At 40.6% G+C, this 12925-nt stretch overlaps 2 protein-coding genes across 2 annotated transcripts; one reads left to right on the top strand and one right to left on the bottom strand.

Moving 5' to 3' along the window:
• Positions 1-628: 628 nt before the first annotated feature.
• On the bottom strand, positions 629-5517 carry parp12a (poly (ADP-ribose) polymerase family, member 12a). Its single transcript, XM_085411684.1, has 11 exons — positions 5120-5517; positions 3727-3862; positions 3362-3626; positions 3098-3268; positions 2785-2974; positions 2463-2637; positions 2075-2304; positions 1869-1956; positions 1617-1747; positions 1102-1250; positions 629-913 (listed from the first exon to the last, which is right to left on the bottom strand). Exons 1-11 carry the CDS (start codon positions 5431-5433, stop codon positions 657-659), a joined length of 2106 nt encoding a protein of 701 aa, XP_085267810.1. The 5' UTR covers positions 5434-5517; the 3' UTR covers positions 629-656.
• A 3686-nt stretch (positions 5518-9203) lies between these two features.
• On the top strand, positions 9204-12176 carry cfap263 (cilia and flagella associated protein 263). Its single transcript, XM_085411690.1, has 9 exons — positions 9204-9358; positions 9698-9833; positions 10214-10375; positions 10467-10616; positions 10937-11047; positions 11247-11345; positions 11432-11539; positions 11611-11766; positions 11858-12176. The coding sequence occupies exons 1-9, from the start codon at positions 9270-9272 to the stop codon at positions 11963-11965; spliced, it is 1119 nt and encodes a 372-aa protein (XP_085267816.1). The 5' UTR covers positions 9204-9269; the 3' UTR covers positions 11966-12176.
• Positions 12177-12925: the final 749 nt, after the last annotated feature.

Below are 12925 nucleotides of genomic sequence, written 5' to 3' on the forward strand. Positions count from 1 at the left end.
ACCACAATTTCACAAGGCCGATGATTGCGACTTATTGGACTGCAATAAGAAAGTATCATGCAGGCAGCCTGGGCTTTTTTTTTTTTTATAATTGCTGTAAAATTACTAAATTGTCATCTTTTAGGAACAATTTGAATTTTCTTAAGCCCAAAATAGTTGAGGAGTTGCGGTAATGTGAAGCGCACATGTTAAATATAGCAGAGCTGATTTTTCTCTCTGTGGTCAGACGACAGTACTTTGTGAGTGCTTTGTGCTTCTGAGGCACACCAAGTATTTATAAACCTGGTCTTCTCTTCTTTCAGAAACTGGCTGAATTTTGTCTCTTTTGGTTACAGAATTGAAAAAAACTTACATGACACTGTATTTAAAACAGACATGAGAAGTCACTGAGCATGTCACAGGAATAAGAAGCTACATTTGAAATTAAAGGCTGTTTATACATATGAGCTCTGAATAATCAAAATGTAAAATGATAGCCTGTGGAGTGTTCATTAATTGCATTTTTTTAAATTTTGTCATTATCTTTGTTAACTATTAAATTATTTTAATCATTTTTCTACATTTGCAAAATTCTAAACTTTCAAATACACCACGAAACTAAAGAACATCCATCCACAGAGTTTCACTAGTCTGAAAAAGGAAAGGCAAACTGCGACTTATGAGTAGTTGATAATGTATTCTGGGTAAATCTGCTGCTTTTCAAAGACAACGTAAATGCTGGGTTTGTTCTCAGAGTCAACGCAACTATCGTAGAACGTTCTTCCGTTTGATTTTAGCGGCGGGCGAACGTACGTGCTTCTCCCCTTGGTGTAGTCCCCTACCAGGACCAGGGCAACAAACATAATCTTGTTTGGAGTTGCTCTGACACTGGCGTATCTGTCAGAGTAAGATGCATCTTTGGCAAAGTAGCTCCCTAAAATAAAAAAAAGTGTTATTGTTAATATAGTTCAAAGAAAAAAATGCTAGTGATTTAGTACTCAAGAGTTTTCTGGTGTTCGTTTTGAGGAAGATGCATTCCTTTTATGGCTTTCCAGTATCAAATTTTAGCTACAATGTGTCCATTATACTACAAAAAGTGATGCAAAGATTGCTTTGCTGTACCTTTGCCATAGGCTGTGCCATGGACCCCACACATCCTCCAGTCAAAGTTTTGCTCACAGATGGCCTCTATCAGAGACTCGTCAGTCCCGTGGAACAAATACATCATTGAGGGGTCTCCTCCGTTCCTCCCCTTCATCTGCTCTTTCTGCCTGAACACAGTGTATGCCATTTAAGTGGAAACATCCTTCTTGCAGAGATTTGTGTGTAAAACCTTTCTGTCTGCATCCAGCTGCTGAATTTAGCATAAAGACTTGATATGAGGGGGAAAGAAAACTAATAACCCCATCAGATAGCTAGTGAAGATTCAGCTATTTCCTGTGCCAGGCCAGAACTTAGTCCAACACCTGCAAAACAGTTTCCTTTTTTTCCCTACTTTTTAACAGTAACAAGTTCTGTTGTGTTGCTGCTAATGTAAACTACACTGTGTAGAGTAGATTCACTATTTTATCACCTGGTTCCTCCAAAAGTTCAAATCATTTCTTTAAAAAAGCCAAAAATCTCTGTCAGTAATTTACCACTGGAAGACTCTCCACAGAGATGGGTTCTGGATCCTTTGGATGCTGTTAATTTTTTTCACCGGCATTGTGCTTCTAAATAAAGACTCAATCAGATTGTAATCTGGTGCAGATTGGGAGAGATGTATTAGCTGAAAGACAAGAATAAAGTGCAAATATACAAGTTAACAATAAAAGTAGAAATATGGGTTTAGTGTTTAGTAACACTGAGCACAAGGTTGGGTTTTTGTTTTTTTAATAGAAGAAAGATACCTTGTATCCAAACTCAGGTATGGCATTTTTGTCCCAGTGCGAAGGTACGCTTTCAGCTGTGGAGGAGCTGGAGCTCTTTGATGACGTACTGCAGAGAAGACATGCAGTATTCATTTTGTTGGTAAACTCACTTAAGACAGCAACCAACCAAGACTAGAAATATTTGAATAGCCTGAATCAATGTGCACAAGTGGAAGTCAAAATACCTCTTCAGCTTGTCCTCCACGTCATGAGCAGACACAAAGCGAGGCCTCCTCCTGACATCTCGCTTGGTTTTGAATTTTATATTCTGCTGATACATCGCCTGGTCTCCTGTCGCATCTTTGAAATGGAGAATATATTGCTGTTTGCCAGCACTGAACGGAATCTCTGTATCTCTGTCTTCAAGGTATACATTCTCCAGGGTTTCAGAAGTCACTGATGATTCCTCATCACCCTAAAGAGAACACAAGCAATCCACCAAAGTTTAGATTCCAAACATGCCAGTGATTAAATTACTTGGCATATCTAACTGTAATATATCTGTTCCCTTAGAAAAGTTCTGTCAAGGGTGGCAAGATCTTCATACTCATTGAAAGAATCACAATAAGTCACCTTTCCATATTCCAACCATTTCCCACCATCGTCCTTCCAGTACCAGACCCACTGTGTAGTGAGAATGAAGTGAGGGGGCTTTGAGACAGAGGAGGCAGTGGACAGGCGACGAACTGGAGAATTTCCATATCTCATGGTCCTGAAGTCCACCGACTTCTCAACAGGGGATGAAGAGCTAAGAGGGATGTAAATTCCATCAAAATTAATGGAAATCTATAGACCTGAGCTCATGTGAATAACAGTAATATGCATTTAATCTTTTAATCTTTTACTGCAGATGCACCACAAACAGTACATCTGTGTGTTCTGTTTCTTCATGTACCTTTGAAGAGACAGAAATCTGAAAAGCCCTAAGCCGGACGAAGGTTGATCCATGCAGCTCGTCTCTTTTGCTGGGTCACAGTATGCCTTTTCAATTTCCTCCATAGTGGGCAAGTCCTTCCAGGTTACACCATCAGTGTCTAAAACCTGCCATCTGTAGGGCAGGTGCCAATGGACACGTGCACACTTGTCTATGAAAAACACACACCAGCATTCATTTATTAGGCAGTGCACATATGGACATAGAGCTATACGTGTTGAGATGTTACTGTATTGTAGATATGAAAGGCAGCTTCCACCATCATGATCATTACCTTTGAACCCGCAATGTCTGCGAATGAAATAAAGGCAGATTTCATTCATGTCAGCATTGCTCGGTGGCTTAGATGGACAAACAGAACTGGTTGGGGATCCAGGATTGCTGTGGGAAGACTGCTGGGAAGACTGCTGAGGCTGCTTAGTTGAGGTTCTTACCTCTGTTAGCACTACAGAAGAGACACATTTATGTTGTGTAGATTACTGGTCTTGCTGATTGACAAAAATCTGTGCAAGACATGTTTTTATAAAATCTGCTTTACCAGTGACACCAGTACCCTGCCTCTCCTGTTGACCCATGATGATACATTTATTTCTGTAGATCTTGTGAAGGTTTTCAATATTCTCACGACTGAATCCTCGGAAGAGCTTCATCGCATGTCCATTGAGGCCATGCTGTCTTTTGCACGAAGAGCCAAATTTGCAGTCACCCTGGAAAAAATGCTGGCAGACATGGAGCTTTGTGCACGAGGTGGTGAATTTACATGAGCCGTGCTGACCGTTGCCCTTGTTGTAATGTGAGCATATCTAAAAAGGAATCATAAAGGAGGATGAAGTTCACATATTTTCAACAGAAGAACAAGACAATCTCCACAATTGCCTCCAAGTGCAAACCGCTAAAACATACCTCAGGAAGCAGATAAGGATCATTCTGCAGTAACAGCTGGAACAGCTGTTTCTCTGTGAAATCATGAAGATTGTACTTCTTCAAAAGCTCTGCATTGTATGGAAATGCCACACTGTGTGGATTCTTACACTTCCCTCTGTAAATGACAACATGCCATCCAATTAAAATATTCTGTTTTACTTATAATATTTTTCAATATTATTGCTTTTGAGTTTAGTGTCTGAGCCAACGTATCTATAAATTTACATAGTCAAAAACCTCATTTAAAGATGTATGCGGTGGTGCTAGTTCAAGTCATTATGCAAATGGCCTGTTTATAAGGTAGGGGACATCTGCATTCAGCTGAGACTAAAGAAGTCACTTGGATGAGTTTAACGTTTCTGCCACTAAAAACGTCGTATCCAGATGAAGGCATGACCTTCAGCGTGAGCAGTAGGCTCTCCATCATTTATTTATTTGGTCGTTGTGTCCTTGGGCAAGACACTTCACCCGTTGCCTACTGGTGGTGGTCAGAGGGCCCGGTGGCGCCAGTGTCCGGCAGCCTCGCCTCTGTCAGTGCGCCCCAGGGTGGCTGTGGCTACAATGTAGCTTGCCATCACCAGTGTGTGAATGTGTGTGTGAATGGGTGGGTGACTGGATATGTAAAGCGCTTTGGGGTCCTTAGGGACTAGTAAAGCGCTATATAAATACAGGCCATTTACCATTTACCATTTATTTACATTATGGGTGTTTTGCATTTGGGAAAAAATGATCAAAGTCCTGTAATTGAACTGTTAAATTGCTGCCATCTTCTGGTCAAAATGTTGCACTACAATCGTGCAAACATTAGGAAAAAATGGAGTGACCCAAATTCGTAAAATTCATAATGAATGCGGGGGAGCGCAGTCTCCATCAGGCCAAGATAAAAAGTCACATTTAACCATTTTGATTACGATGATGTCCACAATGTCTCATGAAATTCAGCTCGGATTTTATGTAAAGTCAAAACAACAGTTCTTATAAGGTCATGGTGCTTATTCCATCATCATTCACTATTTACACTGAGTATTAAAAGCACTTTTCCCTGTGGGGTTTTTATTTACACCTGTGTTCAGACTGAAGATTAATTGCTGTGGGAATGAGATCACTATGAAGCACCAATAAGATGACGATACGTTGCAACCATAGGCGATGACTAATAGCAGGAAAACAAACCTGAATCTGCGATTATTTGCTGGGCTTTAAAGTTTAAACCCACGCAAAGCCCTTTTGCGCTCTGCGTAGCTTGTTGAAAAACCTCATCGTGAATGATTGAGCACCTTTTTGCTCATTTATGGCGGTGATAACTATCACAGAGTCTTTGTTATTATAGGAAAGCTTTCTACAAAAATAAATAAATAAATACGTCACTTACCCGAACGTGCACTCTCCGCAAACAAAATACTTGCACAGGTGTAAGCCATCGCACTGCGGACACTCTCCAGCTTTTTTCTGACAGAGCCGCAGATTGGTTTTAGCCACTACCAGACTATCCGGGCTGATTATTTTACTTCCCGTCTTTCTTCTTTCTTTAATGGCTATTTTACCATCGTCAAAGAGCACAGCGCGTAGGACCGAATCCGCAACCGTGAATTTCTGTGCGAGCTGATCTTCTAATTTCCCGAATTCCAAACACCCCTGGTTGTCGCACAAGGTCTTGATGATGAATTTAGACAGAGTCGATGTCATTCTGCAATGACATTTGTTCCTTTAGCTAAGAATTCCAAAGCAGCCCAGTTATGGCTCTGACCGAAATCTCCGGCTACGTTCGGTTACTGGGAAATGAAACTGAAACTTAAACATAGGAAGGTTTGTGTAATGGTCGCCCTGCCCAGAAGGAAAGTTATCGCTACAAGGTTTTTTAAAAATACAAAAATAAATAGATATTGTCACGAGGGCGAGATTGCGTGGCATATAAAATCTGAAAATAAAGTGAATTTTATCTTAAATTAGTAGTAGTGGACTTTCATGTGGTTGCATTAAATCTAAATCAATCGTAAAAAAGAAATGTAACAAGTGTCACCTGGCAGGAACTTTGACAAGGTAGTGGGTGTGTGAGGTGAGGTGAGCGCCTTTTGTGGGAAGCTCCAGACACAATTAACTCACTCTGGCAGATAGGACAGCAAAAGTCGCAACAAGGAGACCGATGGTAGATATGGTTATTGGTGTGAGTAGGACGGAGCTCAAGAGCAGAATACGACACAAAATGAAGGAAAGGTGGCAAAAGCAATGGGAGGAGGAGAGGAAAGGGCGATGGCTGTACAACATCCAAAGGAAAGCGGGGGAAATGAGAAGTACAGGACGAAACAGGAGAGAGGAGACGATTATATCTCGACTGAGATTTGGACACACTGGCTTAAATAGCACATTATTTTTAATAGGTAAACACTGTACAGGGGAGTGTGACTGCAGTAGGGAACAGGAAACAATAGAACATGTTTTATTGCATTGTCAGAAGTATGATATGGAAAGGAGACAACTGATCAAAAAGCTGGACGAGTGAAGTTGGACTTGTTTGATTTATTTCGCGTGAGCTTTATAAGTGAAAGTTATCAGGCTGTATTTTGGTTTTTTAGGCAGACTCATTTGTTCGGGAGAATTTGAATATTTTATTATATTATATTTTTATTTATTTATTTATTTATTTATTGTCATTTCGGTCCACACTCCACACTAGTTGGTGGCGGTAATGCACCATTTTGCTGTTTGCCAACCGCCAATAAACCTATACAGAAGAAGAAGATTGGTCGTGTGACCACAAGTTTTAATCAATCAAGTTGTAGATCGACTGCACCTCTGCTGTCCTTTTTTATTCTTTTGGTTGATTTGTAATTTGGTTTTGGCTAGCCCGTCCAGCTGCAAAGGCTGTTATGAATGACTGAGAGTGAGTCTTGTAAAGGCGGACTAACCTCTCTTCTTGTTTTTTCGTTTAATTTGATTGTGCCACTTCCCTTTACAAACCCAGGTTGCAGGTCATGCATAGCGGTGAGACCCGAATTGTTTGCAGTGCATGGCCACAGGTAAATTGCAGTGTCTCTAAAACTGGGTGTAACGGTTTGCAGTGTTATTTGTTAGCACCAGTGACTGCAGGGGTGTCAGACTCCAGGCCTCGAGGGGCGGTGTCCTGCAGGTTTTAGGTATCACCCCGGGTCAGGGTTAGGTTGATTAGTTCATTACCAGGCCTCTGGAGAACTTCAAGACATGTTGAGGAGGTCATTTAGCCATGTAAATCAGCTGTGTCTGATCAAGGACACACCTAAAATCTGCAGGACACTGGCCGTCGAGGCCTGGAGTTCGACACCCCTGCTGTAGAGTCATTGATTCGCACCTTTGGTTTGATGGTCTTATGTGCAGCTGGGATATTAGTAGAACGGGGGTGTCCAACTCCAGTCCTCGAGAGCTATCGTCCTTCAGCTTTTAGACTCATCCTTGTTCCGACACACCTCAATCAAATGAATGGCTTGTCATCAGGCCTTTGCCAGATTTGATGGTAGAGGTAATTCAACCATTTGATTCAACTGTGTTGGAGTGAGGATGCATGTAAAAGCTGCAGGACGGTAGCTCTCGAGGACTGGAGTTGGAGACCCCAGTAGTAAAATGTTTTGTAAGTCCTGTCTGGGAATGAATGGGGAAATGTATGTTTAACTCATGGAATAAATAAATTATACATTTCTTTGACATTTTATTCAACACATTAGTGCTCTGTTACACAAACAAAAAATATATATCCTCAAGAAGGCGAGAGCATTTTTTAAACTCTATGTAGCGAGTAAAAGCCACCGAGTAACCGCTAACGACCTCTATACTACTTGTGCAAACTTTCAGGCCCAAAGCTCTTACAGGAACGAGCCCAGAATAAACGGGACAAGAGGGTCAATATCAGTCAGATATGTTAAAATTTATTTTAAAAGAACACAAAGGGTTTGCAAAAGGCCTAAAACATCAAAATGGGAAAGGTCACTAACGACCACAAGATAGTCTTATTGGTGCAACCTGCCAGCAATGCAACTATCACCTGCGGGCTTGCTCTCCCTCGGGGGTCCCAGATTCTCGTTGCTTTAAAAGAAACAAATCCACCCCAAATAAATACGAGCCCAACAGAACACTTATCGCATGCTGTTGAGTATTGCAGCATCGACAGCGATCAACTCGAAGGAAAATGACGGAGGCAAAAATGTCCTTAATATTTTGGGAACTTTATTCCTCATCAACACGCGGCAAAACTTTTCTCATGGGTGCCATTTTCGTTGTGGTATACTTTTTTTTCTTAGGGGCGTGATGACGCAGCATCCGTGCTCTTACAATGAAACAGTGCCTCCTTGTGGTGGCAACTAAAATACTGTCTCTGTTAAACCACAGTAACCATAATGCAGTTAAACACTGTACAACATGAGTACACACAATGAATATCTTAACACATGCACTAAGTGTTTTAGTTCAGGCAATAATCGGTGGCACTAAAATCACTCTTAATAAAACGTATTCACTGCAAATCCACACGGAGCACCTCTAAAAGACCTAATTCCCCTAAGGTAAGAGCCTAGCTCAGGGATTGCACATTGCCCGACTAATATTGCACCAGCCCAGTAGAAATAAAAACAAACCCGGCATAAAAAACAGTTTTAAAAGGTGACCCTACTAAAACCAAAAACGCAACAAAAAGGAGAAGGAGGAAAAAACAGTGACAAATTCACATGTGCAGCCTGTCCTCCAGCAGACAACTGTGTTTGCAGCACACCTGGCTTGTCTTCTAAAATCTCTACTCGAACCTCTGCTGTAGAGGTTTAAAACAACCGTTTGTGTAGAAGACAATTAAAACTTCTCAGGCTCTTCACCTACTCATACAACCATTGTTCACAGCCCTCGTCAGTGCAAATGACAGAAGAAGAGCACCTGCTGCCCGTGTTGCCAACTCCTCAGTAAGGAAAATCGCTATTGGCTGTCCTAAAAGTCGCTAAATGACGTCATCGCCTAATTTGCATAATTGGTCATGCTAATCTAATTGTAACCTATGTTGTTGGAGAGAGAAATAACATCGTGGAAGAGACATAAAGTGAGTAAAAAACGTCCTAAATGCATTTAGAGTTTATTTAGAACTACAAATTAAATTTCTTTTAGCAATTATTGTTTTTTTTTTAATGTCACAATTCCAACCCTGCTCCTTTACCCGGGCTTGGACCGGCAAAAGTAACCCGAAATAGGCACTCTGGTGGAGTTACTTCGTGTGTGTTTATAAGTAGTTTTAAACCTTGTGATCCACAAAACAGCATAAGAGTAAAAGAAGAACTGACTGCGTTACAGCACCCGCTGCTTGTTGAGAGTAAAAGCGATACGAGCTTTCACGTCTTTTTTAGCGACTTTTTTTTTAGAAAAAAAGTCTGCTCTCTTGGGTCCCCTGGGTCCTAAAGCCTTCACAATTACATCCATTTCTCTCATTGCAAAACTTACTGAGTAAAACGTTTCCAGAAGTGCGTGAATGCAACACTAGGCCATAGAAACCAGAGGTTCAGTGTACCTTAGCAACCATGGAGGACGACCTTTCCTTGATCGAGGAAAATGGCGAGGTCACGCAAGAACAGAAGGAACTCATTTACAAACGGATCGAAGAACTAAAGTAATGACAGTTCATATTTATTAAACTAAAAATAACTCCGTCCTATCGGCTGTAACCCTACAACTGACTTTATTTAACTTATTCCGTATAACCCACCAAAGTTACTTGCTAATGCTCTGCTAATGGTCTGTAATTTCAGTTAAATGTTACTAAAATACAACTTTTCGTCTATTAACCATTAGCTAGAAAGGTTTAGGGTGAGCTGTTCCACCCTCTACATAATGTTTTTTTTCTAATTAATTTTTCTTAAAGTAAGCGGTTACTTCTCCGAGCATTTTTAAGTGATTTTTTAAAAAATGTATTTATTTTGCCTGCTTTTCTTATTCATTCTTCCCCGAGGCATTCCAATGCAGCCCTCCTGGCAGAGAATGACATGTTTGAAAGCTTCATTTGCCGCCTGGATCCACAAGACCTGCTATCCCAGGCTGGGGGAGAAGGTGCCGGGGCAACACGAAGCTTGAAGCTGGGGGCTGGGGTAAGTACCATAAAGGTTTATTAAATAACCTTGAATGCAAATCCTTACTTGCCATTATAGGTCTCTTCCTAAAAGTAAAGACTGCAGATTAATGCTTCACACTCAACACATATCTACACACAGCACACTTTATTTGTCAGAACTTGTGAATTAGATAGACAGTGAAGGACAAAGTCCTTTTTATGGCTGTCCCAGCTGCAGTGTAATGTTTTTATAGTTTTAGGTAATGTCAATTTATTTACTGTTTGAGACAGGCCAAAATAAAGCAGATCTTATTGCATCAACTCTTTCCAGCCAATAAATGTTTGACTGAAAACATTTGCATTCTCTTTCTTGAACAAAACATGATAGGATACTATTTTGAGTTTTTGTGCCTTCAGGGCGTTGGATGGAGGCGAAAGTCCAGGTCCAACATATCGGACCGTTTTCAGCCGCTCACTTTAAAACAAAAACTGTGCGTAGCACAGAGAGAAGTAAGAGAAACACAACAGGACCGGGAGAAACTCAAACTGAAATCTGAAAAAAACAAGGACAACTACAAGGTTACAACACACACACGCAAAAAATAAAACACAATATATAGAAACACTGACCTCAGGTACATTTATTCATGAAACATACTCGTCTTTTCAGGCCTCTATGAAGGAAGCAGAATTACGTCTGGCTGATGTCAGGAAGGCGAAGAACAATTTTGAGCGTAGACTGGTCAAACCTACGAAGGACAACACGCTAGAAATGAAAGAGCCAGAAAAGGTGCTCCAGTACATTGAAGACAAGTTAAAGGTAACAAAACTTGTCTTTTTAACAAAACAGTGACATCAACATGTGCACAGCAGTTTTTGAATAGATTGTTCCAGGTTAGAGGTATGCACATTTCCAAAGGCCAGAGACTTTTTACCCTTTTAAAGTCATATTATTAATTTTACCCAAGTATTTTATATAAAGTCAATAAAATTACTAAGATTATTAAGATGGGTTAGCTTCTAAAGATTGAAGCAAGCAGCGTAAAGAACTTTTTTTCACCCTTGTTAGTTATCCGCTTTCTTCAGTCCTGTTTATAACCTCCCTTTCACCTCATTTGTTCTGTTCAAACGTATGTACAGGTCACCCAGCTGGAGACCTTAAATGTAAAGAATCAGGCACTAAAGCTCCACGAGAAGAAGCTCCTGCAACAGCTGCAGCAGAAAAAAGAGATGGGGAAAGCTGAGTATGAGGTAGAGAATGAAAGCAAATGTGTTGCTGTCAAGAGATTGTGTAGGTTGTAGGTTAGACTGTTACACGAGAGGACAGAAAATCAATGTACAGTCTGCTTTCTGCTGCCAAAGTTTGTCAGTGTCTTACATGTTTGTAACCATTTATATACTTGCTCATTTTGCTAGTGTGTAAATGCAAAGTTCTGTGTATTGCATCTAGGAATTTTTTCAGGAGTATGACGAGCCAAGACCCGACAAAAACCTGGATGAACTTCAGATCAACAGTTTGAAGGTTCAGCGTGTTCTCAGCTCACACAAGGTAACTCGCTGGAAATTTGTCAGATGGTGTTCTTGGCGTTATTTCCAGTATAACTTTCAGCTTATCTGTCATATCTGTGTGAGCAGGAAAAGCTGCAGAGTGTGACATTGATGTCGGCAGAGCTGAGCAATGACATCGCCAAAGTGAGGCAGATGCTGGCAAAAATAGAGGAGGAGTTAGAGCATGCTGAGAAGGTTTGTCGAAATTAGTAAAGCTTCAAGAATCTAAAACCCCCAATTTTAATACCTGATCTTTCTCTCCTCAGGAGCATTCAGCGGCTGAAGCCCTTAACCACAAACTCAGACGGCAGCTCAGAGATTATCAGGCTCCTGATATCACTGAGTACATGCATGTCAAAGACAAATACAAGAAGCTTAAGCAGAGCATTCACACTTGGGAGAGAAAGGTTGGGATTGCTGAGGTAAAATGTTATTTTTATTTAGTCTCTCCTCAATAACAATAAAACTGTTGTGCTATAGTATTAAAAACAACACAATCTCTGTTTTAACTAGATGGCCTTCAAGACCCACACTAAAGTGTGGAACAAACAGGTTGGAACTAGCTCCGGGGAACACCAAATCCCAATAAAACTCCCACACATAGCAGCACATAACATGTAGAAAAAAGAAGTTTCCCAAATGACTGATTTGATGACAACAAGAAAACTTTCCATCAATCGTTCTGCGTCTGCTTTGTTTATTATTGTTTGCAATCTTTTAATGCTTTTTGTTAAATATAAAAACAATGGCTTTCATCCTCATCATATCTGTGTCCCTGAGAGTTACTTATTCAAAATTATGATTGACATTAAAAATTTCCTTTCTTTATTTATGCAAATGTGACTCATTCATTTAAGATTGACAGCCGTTATTGACACAAAAGGGAAACTCGTTCTGTAATGCAGTGTGGTGCCGAGGACCATCTGCAGCTGTGTTAAAAGGCACAGTGACAGGAGAATGAACTGATCATGTCACGGCAGGAAGAAACAGGAACTTCTGGAATAAACAAAGGCAACTCCACACATCAGGGCCCTGCTCTGACCGGTGTTCACAACAAGGACTCGGGACTTTGCTGTGAGGAAATGTGCTAACTACTTAGTTTGTGTGGCCTTTCTGCCTTTTGTTGTGCTCTCACAAGTTTCTGTACTCTCATCTTATTCAGACCATCTATTGCTCAGAAGGTAGTGCAGGTCGTTTACTAGCTGCAAGATTAGAGGTTTGATCCCTGGCTCTTGTACTCTGCACATTGAAGTAACCTTTTGCAAGATGCTGTTGTCCCAATGCATCTAACAGAGTGTGAATGTTAGACAGTGTGCGTAGGTTTAGAAAAAAGCACTTTTATGAATGTATGCGAGATTGGGTGAATGAGGCTTATAGTAAAAATGCATTTTGAGTGTGCAATTAAAGTAGAAAAGTGCTTTGTAAGCATCGATCTATTTACCAATCATCTACTCTTTTTGACTGTTGCAAATCTGAATGACTACAATCTTGAAACTGTACTTTTCTGCTATCCAAACAGAACAAAGAATAGACACACTGGCTGAGAAAGAGGCTCTGTGGGAAACATGACACTAAGCTGGT

Source organism: Rhamphochromis longiceps, linkage group LG7 (genome assembly GCF_057381845.1).
Source record: "Rhamphochromis longiceps isolate RC_006_pf linkage group LG7, R_longiceps_female_GT1.1, whole genome shotgun sequence".
Classification (NCBI taxonomy): Eukaryota; Metazoa; Chordata; class Actinopteri; order Cichliformes; family Cichlidae; genus Rhamphochromis; species Rhamphochromis longiceps.